This window comes from Podarcis gaigeae (assembly GCF_964106915.1).
Source record: "Podarcis gaigeae genome assembly, chromosome: 11".
In the NCBI taxonomy this organism is placed as follows: Eukaryota; Metazoa; Chordata; class Lepidosauria; order Squamata; family Lacertidae; genus Podarcis; species Podarcis gaigeae.
This window is the reverse complement of record NC_139687.1, coordinates 33,576,435-33,595,642: the sequence shown is the minus strand read 5'-3', so window position 1 is coordinate 33,595,642 and position 19,208 is coordinate 33,576,435. Positions and strand designations below refer to the sequence as shown.

Genomic DNA, 19,208 nt, shown 5'->3' with positions numbered 1-19,208 from the left:
TCACTAATTATAATTAAATACTCTGTATTAAAAAGGATTATTATGTATGATGAAATATATTTTAAAACTGTTACCTTAAGCAATCAATACAAATAATGGATCTATTACAGCTAACGTGCTTCTTTTTCCACTACAGAACTTAAATGCTCAATCCTTTCTCATAACTAAAGCACTAATGTTGTCATTATAAATCCCTTCATAAGCATAAATTCCTGAAAAAAACTTTAAATAATCACTAGCAAGTCTAATATACTGTTATGAGTTGTGGGTGCAAGACACCCTAAGTTCTGAGTCAAGCTAGTGTTAGAATTTAATTAAGGCTTGTGTGTTAAAACTGTGCCAGACTCCCGCGTATTAAAATCTAATCAAGACATTTGTGTATTATGCTGCATCAGACACCTTTTTAATCCTAGGAAACCAGCAAGTGTCAAAAGCTAAATTAGTCAGGCTAATTAAGACAATACAGAGCATCAAGGGCAAAACACATTTGCAAATGAGTGGGCTCCATCCTTCAGCTGAGAGATAGGACTCAGCTACATTAGAAAAAAACCACAAATCTGTGTTTTGAATGCGTTACAAACATATACCACCACATGGCAATGGAGAGCAAAATAAAACTTCTAAGCAATTTTCCATAGTGGTTTTCCCCCTTTCGTTATAACAATTTAATTTTTGACTTATTTATAGCAGTTTTTTCCTGTGTGTAGGTCCACCCTTAGCTTAAAAGACAATGTCATGTTTTAGGTTAGAGAGTTTAGGACTGTAGTTAGGAGTTATGCAACAGAGTTTGTAAGCAGTCAGAGAGCAACTTTTGAGAGCAATGTTTAGGGTCTGCTTAAGTCCAAGGCTGCTGTGGCTGTGGGAGAAGCCAGGACCCCTTGGGGTGTTAATGCTGGGTTCCCTTCCATTGTAAGCTCAGGTTGTATATATGTGTAAATAAACATATATTTTCCAAAAGCCAACACAGGGCCTGGGAAAAGCGTTCCTTGAACCCCTAGAATTTTGTACTGCTCAGATTGAGGTGGCGTGCAACACTATTGATGTTCTTGAGCCATTTCCAGACCATTGGTATCTTACAGAGGAGCTTTGATTGCTTACTGGTAAATACAGATCACATAATTCAAGTAAATTTGGCACTCATATATATGTACACACAAAAAAAAAAAAATCCAAAAAAGAAGAAAAAAGCTCCAGACTTTTTGCACCAAGGAGTGCTGGTGAAATGCACTGGCAAATGTGAGTAACAGTTATTTGGTGTGGCATCATATAAGCTCTCCACAAATATATCAGAACGAATTCTCAAAAAACCGATTGTTTTCTTTTTATTGCTGTTCTCTATTGTGTTTCTTCCCCACTTGTCAACAGAAGGCCCCAGGGGGCAGGTTACAGCATATAAAAGCACAATTAAAACAGTAAAATAACAGCAGCAAACGTGCTACAAACCAAGGCATGAATATACAGTACATACACCTTGTTGGAACACCAGAAAAAATCTTACCCTATTCTGATTACCGCTGTAGCAATATCAGCATGGGATAAAGAGTTATTGTCCCATCAGATAGCAGTTGGTATCTCAACACTACTGTAGCAGAAACTACCTTTTTATGAGGGGTTTCCCAAACATCATTGTCCCTTGGAAAACGTGTGGGTGGTTATTTATTATATATTTACTACAACTACAGATCACCTTTCTGCCCAAGGCACATAAGACAGCTTCCAATTTTCAAACAGGAAAACAAAGAAATGGTATGAGATGTAGAAAGATAGAGTCTTCTCAGGCTGACTGATGCTCTATGGGGGAGCAGAAGGAACCAGCTCCCTGGCCCTCACCTCAGGGCACACAGACCTTTTTTAAAAAAGGCAACCCTAGGGAAAGTGAGGGAGGGGCAGCCCCAACATTTTTCTCTGGCTGTAGATGGTTCTTTCTGGAGCAGATGATTTGCTAAACTTAGCGGTAAGTTAAGGCTGCCATCCTTTACTCGCCAGGGAGAAAGTCACACTGAACTTAGTGGGACTTACGATACTAATGAGTTGACAAATGCTGTAAAGCTGATCGTTGAATGGCTAGGCCTTCAGATATTTTGGACTACAACTATCATCGGCTCCAGCTAGCATGGCCAATAGGGATGATGGGAGTTGTAGTCCAAAAAACATCTGGAGGGTGCCATGTTGGCTATCCCTAGCCTACATTATGAAGCCAAATAACCGTGAATTCATCACTCACAGATTTAACACACAACTTCCCCCTTTTGTTTTCCAAATACAGTGGTACCTCGGGTTAAGTACTTAATTCGTTCCGGAGGTCCGTTCTTAAACTGAAACTGTTCTGGGTTAGTGGAGTCTGTAACTAAAGACTCTAAAACCTTGCTTCCCAATTTTGGTAAGAGTTCAACAACCACCATAAAACGAATGCAAGATTATCTAAGCCACATAAATTTACTCAAGTTTTAGTATTGCTACTGCTGGCTGAGGAAGTGTCTGCCAGGTTGCGTGCAGATTGAAACCACCTCCTGGCATGGAATGATGTAAGGAGAGTAGCTTTCAAGAGACAGGCCAAGTGGAGGGATTTCCCAGGCAGCTGCCAAGGCTGAACCAAAAAGCAAGCCCTTACTGGATCATCTGTTACCTTCATATCTGAGGCGGGGTAGCCCCCTCATCTTCTCCAAGCTGTGCCAAGGCATGAAGATGGCTTGAGCATCTCTAGATCCATAGTGCTGCCAGTGTGGAACATGTCTATGACTCCCCCTCTTCTGCTACCGTGGTGTCATAATCGAGAGCAAGCAGCCTGACAGAAAGGCGGCTCTCTGCCAACATGCCAGTAAATGCGCTTTTACTGCAGACAATCTTTCGAGGTTGTATTCTGATGAGTGAGCAGTTTCCAACAGCAATGGCGCTCCTCTTTTGGCTAAGGATTGATGAAGAAAAGGATAACGAAAGAAACGATTCCCACTACTACGCCTTATATAGCAGCAGTAAGAGCAGCCTCTTCATAAACTGCATTAGAAGATGCATTTACTTGAGAGACTGAAAGCGTAAGCTGATTTACTCTGTTCTTTGGAAGTGTACTAACTCTTGCCATCAATATAGTGATTGTATCCGTGAAGGACAGCTTTAGCTTCACATATTTACATTTCCTCTGCAGCGTTGCCAAATCTGTGAAACAACATGCTTTTCTCTTATTTCCAGCACCCTATTAAATAAAAGCTCCCCATTGCTTTCTGCTGGAAACATGGGTGTTAAAGGTAAAGGGACCCCTGACCATTAGGTCCAGTTGTGGCCGACTCTGAGGTTGTAGCGCTCATCTCGCTTTATTGGCCAAGGGAGCCAGCATACAGCTTCCAGGTCATGTGGCCAGCATGACTAAGCCGCTTCTGGCGAACCAGAGCAGTGCACGGAAACACCGTTTACCTTCCCGCCGGAGTGGTACCTATTTATCTACTTGCACTTTGATGTGCTTTCGAACTGCTAGGTTGGCAGGAGCAGGGACTGAGCAACGGGAGCTCACCCTGTCGTGGGGATTTGAACCACCAACCTTCTGATTGGCAAGTCCTAGGCTCTGTGGTTTAACCCACAGCGCCACCTGTGTCCCTAAAATGGGTGTTGGGGAATCCTAAAATTTATATGTAGAGATACGCACACACCCAGGTAATCAGCAAGAGGTTTAGAGTAATCTTTTGAGACTGCTATTAAAATTGGTTGCCAGGCTCAGACTCCCTGCACTTTTCTGAAGCAAATGCTTCCTGGGCCAGCTGGCGGCTCACACAAATGCTACTTGTTATGATCTAATGGTTTTGCTTCTGCAAATGTTACAAGATTTGGAAACCCCAAATTGCAGTAATATAAACAGGAGTTTTGGCGCCTTTTATGATTAGATGAACTTAGGGGGCGCTACTGGAACCAACCCTTTTTCAGGGCAGCTGGTTGTGGTGGCAAAGAATAGTAACCTGAAGTTACCTAACAGACTAGAAACCAAGAGCTAAGGGTCTCAGAAAATGGATAGCAAAAATCCTTTTATGGCAGGGATGGGTGGGGAGGGGACTTAGCGCTTGTGTTTTGATTGGTTGAAGGTTGAAAAACAAGGATTTTCTATATATGTTTGCTAGAGAGAATCAGAGCTGTTTCCATTTATCCATGGACATCTGCAGCTACATCGAAACACAGAAGACTGGAAGCAAGTCCCAGATGCTACTTCATCTATAAAGCCAGTTCTTGGTATGAGCTTTCGTGTGCATGCACACTTCTTCAGATATCTGAAGAAGTGTGCATGCACACGAAAGCTCATACCAAGAACTGACTTAGTTGGTCTTTAAGGTGCTACTGGAAGGAATTTTTTTTTTGTTTTGTTTTGACTATGGCAGACCAACACGGCTACCTATCTGTAACTTCATCTATAAAGATACTACTTTATCTGCAAGTATCTTCTGCAAAAGACACAGAACATATTATTATGGCTTCAGGCATGATAGTATGGATCCAAACCAATTTCACTATGCATGGTTGTTTTTTAAAAAAACTTTCTCCTTGGTTAGCATACTCTGTTTTAAAAATGGCCTGTGCCGTTACTGTGTTTCCCCAGCTAGCAGTTTGAGGGGTACATTGCTCTCTGGTTTATGGGATTCCCCATACGCACTTGGTTGGTCACTGTGAGAACAGGATACCAGACTATAGGCCTTTGGTCTGATCATGCAGTACTCTTGAATTAAGTGAAAAACTGTTGAGATATCTGTTTTGGAGACCTGGGAAGAGTCAACAAATGGAAGTATTTGTGGCAGAGTAAATAAAGCAATTCCTTTCATTTGACCAAACAGTGAAAACGAATGCCAGATACGAGATCTTAAAAAGTTACCTATATCTTTATTCAAATGCAGATGTGCAAAGTGAAAAATGTAAACACAAGTGTTTCCATAGTGGTAAGTTAACTTGTCATCTGAGCGTGCTTCAAGTGAAGTACGGTAGTTAGAAACTGGAAGCTTAACTAGATAGACCCATTGTCTGATCATCACTGATGCTCAGAATTAAACAGGAGCTATGTTATTTGGAATACAAACTTTATGGCAGTGATTAATCAAGTCATGCCTTCTGCCATAAAACAAATGCCTCAAACCCTAGAACTAGGGATTAAAATTTTTTGTTTTGGAAATAAAACGTATTTCAAGACCATCTTTCTTAAGCTCTTCTAAACAAAACCTGGGACCCTTGCAGGGTGTACCTACCCATAGCCCAATAATGACTTCCTTAATTAAAGAAAAGGTACTAGAGATGTTGAACTTTCACTTCTAAACAATCTACGTATAATGCCAAAGCCACTTTTTTAAAAAACCACAAAGATATTTCTTAGAAGAAAACTTTATTGATCATCTTGATAACAACATAACTTTATGACCGGGGTCTCTCCTTTTTGCCTTTGTACAAGGCTAGCAGAGATACATTTGCTACTTTGACGACCTTGAAACGAACTCCTGGAATGTCACCAACAGCGTGACCTTTCCGACCAAAGCCAGCAACCAGGACTTCATCGTTCTCCTGGAATTAAAACAAAACAAGTCAATTATTTTCTTGCTGTGAATAAGGAGTTTGCAAATATCAAACATTATAGCCAACCAAATTCTCCTCCACCCTGCTCACTGGCAAAGCCTGCAGCCCTATTAGCAAGATCTACCCTGGATAGAGATGTCTCTTTTCCTGAACTGCTGAGATGCATTTATCACCATTCTTGAGAAAAGTGTGGTTTCTTAGAAACCAAGTTCAAGTGTGAAATATTATCCTACAGTCACCACCATAAAATTAAATTACAAAACTTTAAATCACAATATTGCAATATCGTTCCTGTTTCTACTAGTAAAAACTGGGTCTATTTTTTTGCATATTGTTTTATCAGGATTTTTTTAAATAAATTACCTCAATGAAGTTCAAACAACCATCATTAGGAACAAATGCTGTTATTTTTTTGCCGTTCTTGATCAGCTGGACTCGGACACACTTTCTGATGGCAGAATTTGGCTGCTTAGCCTCCACGCCACTAACACAGAAAAAGGAAGAAATACACTGTATATTTAGCATAACTGTCTCTGCGCTGCCTTGCCTAGTATAGCAAAAAAACTACATTCATCAGAATTTTGACTCTAAGCAGATATATTTCACAAAAGTCCCTCAAACTAAATAGAGCCATTCAAAGTATCAATTGTTTTTGTATGAACTGCCTGAATTCACTGTGTCTAGATGGGAATCAGATGTTAATAGGATTTTGCTGCTAATCTTTCAATAAAAGGTAAAGGACCCCTGACAGTTAAGTCTAGTCGCAGACGACTCTGGGGTTGCTGCGCTCATCTCGCTTTACAGGCCAAGGAAGCTGGCATTTGTCCGCAGACAGTTTTTCTTGTCATGTGGCCAGCATGACTGAGCCGCTTCTGGTGCAACGAACACCGAAACCAGAGCAGTGCATGGAAACGTCGTTTACCTTCCCACTGGAGCGGCACCTATTTATCTACTTGCACTGGTATGCTTTCGATCTGCTAGGTTGGCAGGAGCTGGGACCAAGCAACGGGAGCTCACCCTGGTGTGGGGATTCGAACCGCCAACCTTCTGATTGGCAAGCCCAAGAGGTTTAGTGGTTTAGACCATAGCGCCACCCGCGTCAATAGATGACCCAAATTGGCAACTCTACTTCAAAGTATGCAAGTTTTATATCTTACTTTTTTCCTTAAGAGTTAAAATACCTAAATGGAATATGTTTGAAATGAAAAGACTAACTAAACAGTCGAGTATTTGTTATTTGTAGAAACACCTACTACTGACTTAAATCAGTTAATCCCTGGACTGGCTTAAGCTTGAAATTTCCTACCGGCCAGAATAAATTAAATCACTAATTTCCAGGTGCAAGAAATAGGCAAATGTTGACAGTGCAGATGCAAATGAACACACTATACATGTTTTTGATGAAACTCACACTTTTTCCAGGACAATTCCTTTGGCATGGGAAGCTCCCCCAAAAGGGTTGGCTTTCAAAGCAGTGCCCAGATGGGCCTTCTTGTATTGTTTGTCATGCCACTTCTGATCACGTCGGTGACTGCGCAACTTCCTGGCAGTACGAAGTCCGCGACACTTGCCTAGAAAACAGTACATTAGAGGTTACGGAAGACATGCGCCTAAGTTCATAAAACTACCAACCACCATGCACCTCAATTCACTCTAGTACCCCCTATCTGCACTGTGAGAGAATTCACAATACCCATTTTCTGTCTTTATATTTGGGACTACACTGTAAACTGATGGAACACTTTCTAATACCAAATCTTTTTTTCTTCTTGCACAATCGTTTTTAAAGCCTTGATGGTAGTCAATAAAACCTGGAAATAGGATGGTCTGTGATTAACACCTTGTATACCACACACATATGGATGGATATCTCTCCTGGTCAATGAGAATAGTTAATATTACTGCATGATGACCCTCAGAACCCTATATGCATGTGTAGTGGTCCTTAGTACTTTTGGAGTTCCATCCATTCCTTCTGCAATATATGCCAAGTATTCAAAATTCAAGGGAGAAAATAACTCCAAACAACTTTAGAACCAAATATCTGCATGTAAACCACACACAACATTTCTAGATTCATTCTGATCACAACGTGAGTTTTTGAACTGCAGGACCTGGAACGTGGTGCCCATCTTGCAAACTATAGTAAGTTGAGCTGCAAACCCCAGCTTCCTAACAGTTCACCCAGGATACTCCATGCAGTAACACATGTAATCCTGGTGGAAGTTTATATGGCGCCACGCAGATTTCGCAGGTATGTCTGCTGCACACATCTTCCATTCAAATAATAATTCGCAGGTATAACGATTGGCATTTCCCTTGCAAAGAAATATTTTCTATTCTTTTATTTTTATACCCTGATTCATACAACCATGCACGTCAACGGGGGTTGGGGTGCTGATCCCTCAAATTATCCCATAAATTATTCCACTGCCTTATTCCTTACAGTGGACAACTAGATTTCACTGATTTGAAGCATTCCCCAGCCTTCCTCCTAGCCGCTGATCGACCTTTCTAGGCGCACTTTTTAATTAGCAGGCAACGCCGCATCTTGCGGCAGCGAGTTCCACCGGTCATTACAAGCCTCGTGCGCGACTTTCGAGGCCTGCGCCTGTCGGAGGCGGCCGTGCGCCTAACACTTCAAAGGATCGGGCGGTGGCGGCAGCTCTAGAAAGGGCTGAAGGGGGAGGGGGCACCATTCCCCCTGTTATTCAGGGGCCCGCGGGGTCTCCTCTCTCTCCCCGCCGCTCCCACTGGGATAACGTGGCGCCCCAACTCAGAGCCACTCACCCATCGTGCCGTCGGACGATCCCGAGGAGGAAAGAGAAAGGCCCACAATCCACCGCGGCAAAGAGACCCCGCTCCGAGGACCTCGGGAACGGGCTGCCTAAGCCGGTGCCTAACCGGGGAGGGAAAAGTTTGAGCGGGTTGGCAAAAGATGGCGGCTGCCGCGCGATGCATTGTGGGAGTCGTAGTTCTCAGGCCGCGCCATCACTGCCGCCGCCTCCCCTCAGATATTACCGTTCTTTTCTGTGCTTATACGTAATGGGGTGTGGGTGGGTAGGAAGGTAGGAAGACTTTGCAGCCGGTGTTCTGGTCGCGACTTCCGCTACTTTACGCCTTTATTCCTCGCGCGTGGTACCGTGTGGCCTCTTTCACCACGGAAAAGCTACGGCTAGAGCGCCTCTTAGGCCATCCAATATGGCCGCTTTTATTTAAAGCCGGAAGTTGACCCCCCCCAACCTGCACTTTCCTAATTTATTAGTAGAGCTTCAAGTTATTTCTTGACACGCATACACACACCCTTCAGCTTTCGGCACCCGCTCGGCGCTTCATTTTCCCAGCCACCTCTTTCACCTCAGTGAGTCGTTTCGGAAAGAAGGGAGACAGGCGCGAAAGTAGACGCCCCGCGTGAGGTCCTCGGAGAGAAGCTGCCGCGGTGGGTTGTGGGTCATCCTCGCTCTCTCCCTCTCTCTCAGGCTCCTTCGGGCGAACCGGCAGCAGCTGCAGCAGGAGGAAGATGGGTGAGCGGAGCGGGGCGTTTTGGATTTGGGGACGCGCGAGTTGCCCCTTCCCTGGGCTGCCTTGTTAAGAGGTTCTCAATAACGAGGTCGAGCTGGCTTGAGACCAGAAATGGCATGGCAAACACGTGTTTTCCGTGCAGACGTGACGTTTCAGTTTGCGGGCCGCTCTTTTTTATTTGGGGGGGGGGAGCTTCAGAGCAGTTATCACTCCTCTGCACACACGTGCCTAAGGTGCCGGTGAAAAGAATGCAAGGCAACCTGAAACAAATCGTTATGGCAGGGGTATGTTTCTCCAAGGTATCTACTTTGATTCTTTTTACAGGTTGAAGGTCCCGCGCCTCCCCCCACCAATGTTCCCGGACTGTTTAACTCTTCAAACCTCGTAGTACCGTTCTATGCATTTTCTGCTGCCCACTATTTTATTATTGAATTTACTTTATTATTAATATTACTATTTTACTGGAAATATTGATGCATATCCTCGCATATCCAGCAGAAACTCTTAGGCGGATGAAGGGTGATGGCATATTTTGCTGATGCCCCTGCAGCCCCTCACAGCCATCTCCATCCCACTGCTGCAGCTTTTGTGGGGGCTGCAGCAAAAAGGAGGGTTTGGTTCAAATCACTCACGCTTCCTGCTTCCTCCAAGCATGTAGGGAACACTGCTGATTTCTAGTCTGAATACAAACGACTGAAGGATATATATTTTTGTAATAAAATAGCATATATTTAAGCTCAAGCATCAGAAGCTACAGCAGTGCTGGTTTAAATGAAGTTCTTTAAAGACAAGCTTAGGGAAGTTGTCATTACTTGATCCCTAAAGATGAAAGGCTTTCTCAATTTGTTTTGTCCTTTCAGGCAAGTGCCGTGGGCTTCGGACAGCCAGGAAGCTGCGCAGTCATCGCCGAGACCAGAAATGGCATGACAAACAATACAAGAAGGCACATCTGGGTACTGCTTTGAAAGCCAACCCTTTTGGGGGAGCTTCCCATGCCAAAGGAATTGTCTTGGAAAAAGTGTGAGTGAAGCTTCTTAGTGGGACTAATGAGAGAGAAACTCTGAATGGTTTGTTTGCTTGTTTTGTTCTAGCACCAGAGAGGGTATTGAAACATTGCTATAGCATATAGTAAAACATTTGTGTATTACACCAGTTGTTCCAAATCTGTACAGACTTAGGCATATCTAAGATCATTTATAACAGTGGACTTAGGAGACTCTCAGTACTGCTTTGTGGAAGGAAATGTAAAGATTCAGGCCAGAAGTTAAGGATTCTCAATCTATACTTCCATGAATTTCATTAAGTTATTTAACCATGCTCATTCACACACACAAAAAGCTTTGTTGGTAACACAGATATCATAACATTGGTTTATTTCTAAAACTGCAAGATAAAACTTCTGGGTAAATGTTTTACAGTTAAAAGTCCTAAAGGATTCACTTTCTGGAGAGTTTTTTTTTTAAAAAATTCTTGTCACTCTGTTCTTATTACTAAAGGTAGAAAATATTGGGTAACTTTTCCCCTTTAAAATTTGTGATTAGCATAAGGGGTGATTGTCAGCTATGTTTTACTCACAGCAGACCCAATAAAATGAATGAACATGGCTAAGTAAGATTTATTAATTTTAGTAGGTCTATTGTTGAGTAAAACTTAGTTGAACAAAACCCACTGTCTACAAAATTACGTTCCACTTCATTTTTTAAAAAATTAGGTTTAAGTAGTCTAGGATCAGTTGCTGTTATGTCTTCTGACTGCCAGCAGAATCCTATAAATGTTTAAGTAAAAAATTACTCAATTTGAATTAAATATAACTAGCAATGGAACTTAGAGACTTATTACTCAAATCATTTATGTTGTCCACTTCATGTTTCAGTGGTGTTGAAGCTAAGCAGCCAAATTCTGCCATCAGGAAGTGTGTCCGAGTTCAGCTCATCAAGAATGGAAAGAAAATAACAGCCTTTGTTCCTAATGATGGTTGTCTGAACTTCATTGAGGTAATCATATTCCAGAAACCGTTATTTATTGTATTTATTTATTTATTTTCTTGTATAAATAAACCCAGTTTTCATTGTATTAATCAAGGGTAGGTTACAACAAATTCCTGAGCCAAACAGGCCAGTACCAGCATAAAATAGCACAAAACATTTTAGAAATATAAAGCTAAAGGACCCCTGGACAGTTAAGTCCAGTCAAAGGTGACTATGGGGTGTGGTACTCATCTTGCTTCAAGCTGAGGAAGCCGGCATTTGTTCTCAGACAGCTTTCCGGGTCATGTGGGCAGCATGACTAAACCGCTTCTGGTGCAATGGGGGACACTGTGCCGAGTGCCAGCGTGCATGGAAACTCCATTTACTTTCTTGCCACAGTGGTACCTATTTATCTACTCTGACTGGTATGCTTTTGAACTACTTGGTTGGCAGGAGCTGGGACAAAGCAAAGGGAACTCATCCCACCACGCAGATTTGAACTTCCAACTTTATGATTGGCAAGGCCAAGAGGCTCAGTGGTTTAGACCACATCGCCACCGCTTCTTGTTTTAGAAATATACACAGCTCTAGAAATAGTTCTTTATACAGCAAATGGTATAATCACAGCAACCAGCCACAGTACCTACCCCTTTAAAAGTTTGAGCAAAGTGGTGCTATTGGTGAAAATAATATGCAGTTCAACTGAGAAAAAGAATGAATTAATTGAACCAAACTACTTTATTATAGCTGTTTGATGTATGCATGCGTATTTGTTATGAACAAACACTTCTTGCTTTCTCATGTTATCTGTAGGAGAACGATGAAGTCCTGGTTGCTGGGTTTGGTCGGAAAGGTCATGCTGTTGGTGACATCCCAGGAGTTCGTTTCAAGGTCGTCAAAGTAGCAAATGTTTCTCTGTTAGCATTGTACAAAGGCAAGAAAGAGAGACCAAGATCATAATATTGTGATGCTGCATTAAGCTATAATAAAACTTCTCATTTGACAATATGTTTCTGAGGAATCTTTTCATAGTAGTTCAGCTTTTTATAGTATGAAAATAATTTCACAGCAGAATTCTCTCTTGTACAAGTTTGGTTGTTTAAACTTTACCATGACTTTTCTTACTGGTCCTGTGCGAGTGTGGTTTCTAGTTGGTCTGTATATGATTGCAGCCTCAGTTGCAGAAGAATTTGGTCCATTCTGAACCACAGAAATGAAATCGGTGTAAAGGAACGTCTACATATTAGCGACACTTTACAATTCATTGAGTCAGTTCTTTAATATTTGTGCAGCAGTGTGTCACTTTCTTTTAAGTATTGACCTAACTAAAAGTTAAATGACAATTTTTGCTTGATGCTTATGTTGCTGGGCTTGCTTATTAAAAAAAGGAGAAAACTAGCCTTTTAAGTAAAAAATGATTTTTGGCAGAACACAATAGTCCATATTTGTTTTTAGATAATGGCCTTTTGCTTGGAGTCTTAAAATGACTTACTTTGACATGCTGCCATTGATTGGTTGAAGGCTACAAGGCTTTGTACACTTAGTATGAAATAAGCCTATTAAAACCAGTGGGACAGAGTTCTGAGTAAATTGGATAGATTTATGAAATTTCCTTTGAATTATCAATTGAAGCTTGCCTAGGAGACTGAGACCAACTTATTTTAATTACTGATATACTGAGACAATTTAATGCAGGTTTATTTGACTCTTCAGAGGTAATCTGCAATGAGAGTAAAGTATTCTGTTCCACATTTATCCTTGGATTCTCAGCAGCATCTTGCTGCGGCCTTTCACTCGTATACATATCAAACCAAGATTAATATTTGGATGTTCCATTCCTGTCTAATGCCAAGGAATCGCCGACCTGCCTTGGATGCCAGCTGCTGTATATCCCAGCCCAAGGTGCACCGGTAAAGCTGCAGTATCAGAGAGATTAAGCAGACAGAAACTGTGTGATATACAGTAGGTGTGCTCTGTCCACAATGTCATGTGTTGCATGCATGCAGTGCACTCCAAAGCCATTATCGGAACACAAACAAAAGATGGATTATAGTACACAGGCCCATGAGCCTAGCAGCACAGATGTTCTGCTCTACACGCTCAAGTGGCTGGTGTCTTAACGACACCATAAACCAATAAGATGTTGCCTGGCAAATGGCTGCCTATTTGCACTGTTGAATTACCCTTGTGCCTAAACAAGGGAGCAGCTCTCCCAACCGTAAAAAATGGAGAAGTGCAAGGGCTACCATGGCCAGAGAAGCATAACATGTTGAAAGGAGACTACACAAAGTGAGAGGACAGAATTGCAGCTAGGCAGGTTGGAGGCTAGGATACCAATTTCATTGCACATTTTAGAGCAGGATTGCACAGAAGCTGTCTTAGAGCACAGGAGCAGGATGCTAGACTGGCTCAAATGGAACTGTTCCCTCGGGAGTAGGGGGGGGAGGGAGATCCTGAACAGGTGTAAGATTTGGACAAATAGCTACGTCTGAGTGTGCTATTTAGCTCAAACTTAGGGAATTTTTCTCAATTGTATATAGAGTATGCCTACAAAATGCTTGTTGCATAGTAGAAAATAACATTTACAAACCTTTGTTATGGTTGAGAACGTTGTACCTGTTCTGTGCTTATGGGCCTATGCATTATAACTCAAGAACCAGATGAGAGGGAGTGATAAGAGGGGAAGAGGAACACAGACCATTCATGTGTGTGGGGGGGTGCGTGCGTGCGCGTGCCAGCTGGGGAAATGGGTGTAACGGGTTTCTATTGCTCCCTATGCCAATCTTTTCATACAATACTTACGTTAGGATGGGTTGTGCCCTGGGTTTTTTAAGTACTGATTTTGATCAAATACTAGTAATATCATTAGATTGCTGCTTTAAGCCCTGCTTTCCTCAAAACATCCCCAGATTTACTTAGGCTGTTTTCCATTGTTTAAAATTGTTCAAAAGACTGTTTATGTTTGCTCAGAGACACATTTACTCTATTTGTTCTTGGCTCAGATAGCTTGTGGCCTGGTTTAAATTTTTCTCCACCCTGCAATGGGGGGCCAGAGATAATTTTTAAAACAAGGGGAAAGAGCTTGTGCTTGGCATGCCGAAGGTCCCAATTCCAATCTCTCAGCTTCAGGTAGTACTTGGAGAAACCTATCTTTCAATAGAACTTACCTCTGAGTAGAAATTGTTAGGATTGTGCTGTATGTATCTATGTAAGTCACAACACCAGGAACTGACCTGACAGTATTTTATGGCTACTTATGGAAACACAAGTGCTCAGAAAACAATATTCTATCAAGAAGGGGGGAATATTGGAGGTGTGATGGCTTTGTAGCGTGTACCCAAAAACCGATTCAGTAAGTATGTGCGGGTATGAAAATGACAGCCACATTAAAAGGACATGTACCTGTTTCATCTTCAAGCAGCTGTGATGTGTGAAGGCTATTGCACTTCACAAAGTGTTTAGCGTGAAGGGATCTTCAGTCCTGATGTGTCACCAGGTTTCTCTGTTCAGAGCTTTTCTCACCTCTGCTTGCCTGAGGAGGTGCTAGTCGCATGTATGAATTATCCATGCTGAAAACCATAAAACCTGGGGCCGTTGCCATTCCCTGGTTGTAAATGTAGGCTGTGTATAATCCTCCAGGCATTAGGCAGCGCAGCTGGTGTCTTCAGGTCTTCATCAACGTTTATGTAATCCTGGTCGACACAAGGTTTGCTGAGTTGTGCAACATGTTCTGACTTCTTGCCGAATGTGTAAAACCAGAGAGGATTGGGACATTGGCTGCCTCTGTTAGGGGAGCAAAGAAGCACTACTGACTAACCATTCTGTATCTTTCACGTCCTGTTCAAATAGCAGTGTTGTTACCCAAACAGTTTTCTGTCAGGAGGATCTAAGAAGATACTATCTTCCCTGTCTATGCTTTTCTTTTTAATACCACCCGTAAAAGTTGTGGAATTTCACACTGGCCAGCTACATGGTTTTACTGTAAACATTCTTGGCTGATGCCAGGCAAGAGGATTTCAGGTGGGTAGGCAAAGAGATGCCAGCAAGGCAAAAGAAAAGAAGAAGAGGTGGGTCATTTACCATTGCGAAGAGCCTCCATTTTGAACCTGTTTGTGTGAGGTACCATGCTGCGTTGCCATTATGGCTCTGTGGCACCTCCAGGCTCAGACAATGAGTAGACTACTTTCAATGAGGTGCCCTCCAGATATTATTGGACCAGAACTCCCATCAGCCCCAGCCAGCATAATGGGAGTTAAGAACCAACAAGGACCACCTCTTTCCATATGAACCTACCCAAACCCTGGGATCATCATGTGCCTCTTTCTTGAGGAGTCTGGAGGGAGGCAACATGAGAACGGGCCTTCTCTGCAGTGGCTCCCCATTTATGGAATGCACTCCCCAGGGAAGTTTGCCTGGTGCCTTCATTATACACCTTTAGGCGCCAGGCAAAAATGTTCCTTTTTAACCAGGACTTTGGTTGATTTGATTGACATCCTATGCCCATTTAAAATGTGGGTTTTTTGGGGGGGGGAGGGGAGTTATTGGGATGTTTATTATTATTATTATTAATTATTGGTCTTGTATTTTGATTTTATTCTGAGACCTCTGGGTATAGGATGGAATAATGATGATGATGATGTCAGGCACCACATTGGCTACCTCATGCCTGCGGAATACCAGCCATTGGATGCAGGGCAACAATGGGAGATCTGGCAGTGACTGACCAGAAGTAAGACCTTGGGGTCATTGTGGATAACTCGATGTTGACCCAGTGTGCAGCTGCAGGTTAAAAAAACCATATTCCGTGTTAGGGCTCATTAAGAAAGGGATTGAAAATAAAACTATCAGAGTTTCATTGTAACAAATCTATGGTGTGGTGACATTTGGTGTGGTTCTGGCAGCCTCACCTCAAGAAGGCCATTGTAGAGCAGGAAGAGGTTCAAAAAAGGGCAACCATCATGATCAATGGGCAGGAGCAACTCTCCTATGAGGAAATACAGCAGCATTTCAGGTTTTGTAGTTAAGAGGTGAATAAGATGACTTGGTAGAGGTGTATAAAATTATGCACAAAGTGGGGAAAGTGGATAGAAGAAAGTGTTTCTCTTCCATAATATTAGAAACATGCACACTGTAACTTTAAAGCATCTCCAAAATATATTATTTCCTTCAAAGAATACCCTCACAGAGCTACTGTTCCCACCAACTCTTACAGTGCCCAGAATTCACCTGAAAAAGAAAAAAAGTGGACTTTGAATGTGCTTTAAAGGTGTAGTGTGTGCATTCGGTGAACATTTGTCAACTCAAGACAGACAAAGGAGAGTACATCTTTGCTCAGTACATACCGTATTTTTCGTTGCATAGGACGCTCCATCCCATAGGACGCACCTAGTTTTTTGGGGGGGAAATAAAGGAAATTTCCCCCCCTTTATTTCCCCCCCAAAACCAGGTTGGGGAAACCAAACCAGGTCGGGGAACAGTGGTATGGCAGTGCTGCCCCTCCCCGCTGTCCCCCGAGCTTGTGGGGCTGGCCGATGTCTGCCCGAAGCGCGGGGCACTCTGCTTCAGGGCGCCCATGCGCCGGACAGCAGGCTGCTATCTGCAGCCTACGGAGCCCTGCGGGAACTCCCGTGGGCTCCCCAGGCTTGCTGATAGCTTCCTGAAGCCTGAAGAGCGAGAGGGGTCGGTACGCACCGACCCCTCTCGCTCTCCAAGCTTCAGCGAAAGCCTGTATTCGCCCCATAGGATTCACACAGATTTCTCCTTCATTTTTGGAGGGGGAAAAGTGCGTCCTATAGGGCGAAAAATACGGTAGTTAAACGATGGAATTTGTTCCCACAATATGCAGTGATGGCTTTAAAAGAGGTTTAGATAAATTTGTGGAAGATCAGGCCATCCATGGCTACTAGCCACAATGACTGTGTTATTAGAGGCAATATGTCTCTTATTAACCTATCCATTCTTAAGGAAATCAGCCCTGAGTGCTCACTGGAAGGACAGATCCTGAAGCTGAGGCTCCAGTACTTTGGCCACCTGTATGAGAGGAGAAGACTCCCTGGAAAAGACCCTGATGTTGGGAAAGATGGAGGGCACAAGGAGTAGGGGACGACAGAGGACGAGATGGTTGGACAGTGTTCTGGAAGCTACCAGCATGAGTTTGACCAAACTGTGGGAGGCAGTGGAAGACAGGAGTGCCTTGCGTGTTCTGGTCCATGGAGTCACGAAGAGTCGGACACGACTAAACGACTAAACAACAACAACAACAACATGTCTCTTATAACTGTTTTCTTGGGACTCAGGAGTGGGGAGAATGGAAATCCTGTTTGTGGGCTTCAGGACAGGATGTGAGGACAGGATGTTGGGCTGGGTGGCCTGATCTAGCAGAGTTCTTCTTATGTTAGATGGTAGCTGTGCACTCAGTTCTGTAAAGGCAAGACTTCTACTGATGTGCTCCTTTAAGCTTACACAGTGCTAGCACGAAAAGGCCAGCCTAACCTTATCAACCCATCTCTTGTTTATGCTTTGAGATGATGGCTGCATTACAGCTCATTTTTCTGCTAGTAGGTGAAGAAATGCCCGCACAGCAGTTCCCAAATTGCTTACCATGCTGGAGTCCACTTGTCTTTATTTGGATTTCAAGGAGGCTCTTAAAAATGGCTGGACTCACGCTTGCATCCGGAAAGCAGATTTTGATGATCGTTGCGGCATACCATTGGCAATATCCTTTTTGCAAGTTTAAAACCAAATACCTTTTCTAATGATAACACATTCAGTTGCAGAATCTGAAGGGCAGTCAGCGTACATTTTTGGCCCAGTTACTGCTGACAACTTACATCTCACCTACTTTGTTATTAGTAATTTTTCTTTCCCCAAGGTCTTGTCTTCTGACAAAGGAGGAGACAGATGTGGGAATTTTAAAAAGAACAGTGAAGCTGTGAAAATGTGCTGATAGATAAGGGTAAAACTTGCAAGTGTTTGCATCTTTGGTCACTGAAGCATTCATGTATGGAAGAGAGGTTTTTGTTGGAAATATTTTCATTTCTGGATTGATGGCCCCAGAAGAGAGAGGGCATAAATGCAGTCCTAGGATCATTGGGAGTTAGCCCTGGGACCTGTTTTCAGTGGAACATATGACGAGTAAGAATAAGGCAGTCTCTCTGAGCTTAGAAAGTGTTATTTTCCTTACTAGGTTCCAATCCCACTCAGCTGGGAGTGGGGAGATCATGTTCTCACAAACATACAGTTATCATGTTTTTGTGTCATTTTGATCTGGCGTGTTTTTTAAATGCTCTCTGGAAGACTCATGCAGAGAAAAGCTTCTTTTGACCAGTACCCTCCCTGTTTACCCTAGAGGTAAAAATGTTGATGTCTTTATTAATGTCTTTTGAATGCTTCTAAAGTATGCAGAGGGTTCTCCTCCAACCCTTCTTTTTATTCCCTCAATAAGGTGAGTTGAAATAATTTCAGTCCTGTCTGTTTACATCGACTGAAATTCCCCCCACCCACCCCAGTTCCCCTTCTGATCTTTATTTATCTCCACAAACAAATGTTTTACTGTGGTTTCTTTTTTTTCCCTTCATAAAAAGGGGTGTGTTTTCTGCCAATGCACTTCAGCCATTACGGTGGTCTGATTCCTCTCTGTGTTTTGTTAGGCTGGGCTTTTGTTGTAAGACCTGCATTTGGGTTTCCTGTCAAATGAAAAGTGATCTGGACGCATACGGGCTGGAGAAGGATTTGGAGATTATCGTATACTCTCTGTATCACTCGAGGGAAAAAATAATTAAAGATGGTAAATCCCAAAGCCTAATGGCTGCAGATGCTAAACCCCCTGCTTAATCCTATATCTAGGTTGCATTTGACTGGCCTTCTTAATCGGTCATTTCTTCACATGATCACATCAATAGGTATATGACACTAGCTAGTAAGCAATAAAGGCAGCATATATTCAGGGCTGCATACATTGGACCCAAAGAACAACTAAATTCTTTCATCCAAATTTTGCAATCCAAATAAATGTATTAAACTTTTAAGATGTCACGGGACTCTTCATTATTTTTATTGCAGCAGATGAACCTGATTAATACATCATCATCATTATCATCATTACTATTATTAGGCAGCCCTGTTCAGGGAAGTTTTTTATGTGTGACATCTTAGTGTATTTTTGGTCTTTGTGGAAGCCACCCA

At 42.6% G+C, this 19,208-nt stretch overlaps 2 protein-coding genes and 1 long non-coding RNA gene across 3 annotated transcripts in view; 2 read left to right on the top strand and 1 right to left on the bottom strand.

Moving 5' to 3' along the window:
• Positions 1 to 19,208, top strand: part of LOC310827398 — a 793,036-nt gene that overhangs the window by 405,309 nt on the left and 368,519 nt on the right. The gene's annotated exons all lie outside the window — the stretch shown is intronic.
• On the bottom strand, positions 5,331 to 8,434 carry LOC310827364 (small ribosomal subunit protein uS12). Its single transcript, XM_083703354.1, has 4 exons — positions 8,326 to 8,434; positions 6,947 to 7,106; positions 5,899 to 6,019; positions 5,331 to 5,523 (listed from the first exon to the last, which is right to left on the bottom strand). The coding sequence occupies exons 1-4, from the start codon at positions 8,327 to 8,329 to the stop codon at positions 5,377 to 5,379; spliced, it is 432 nt and encodes a 143-aa protein (XP_083559480.1). The 5' UTR covers positions 8,330 to 8,434; the 3' UTR covers positions 5,331 to 5,376.
• Positions 8,903 to 12,030, top strand: LOC310827365 (small ribosomal subunit protein uS12). The gene is made up of 4 exons (XM_083703355.1): positions 8,903 to 9,059; positions 9,918 to 10,077; positions 10,931 to 11,051; positions 11,838 to 12,030. Exons 1-4 carry the CDS (start codon positions 9,056 to 9,058, stop codon positions 11,982 to 11,984), a joined length of 432 nt encoding a protein of 143 aa, XP_083559481.1. The 5' UTR covers positions 8,903 to 9,055; the 3' UTR covers positions 11,985 to 12,030.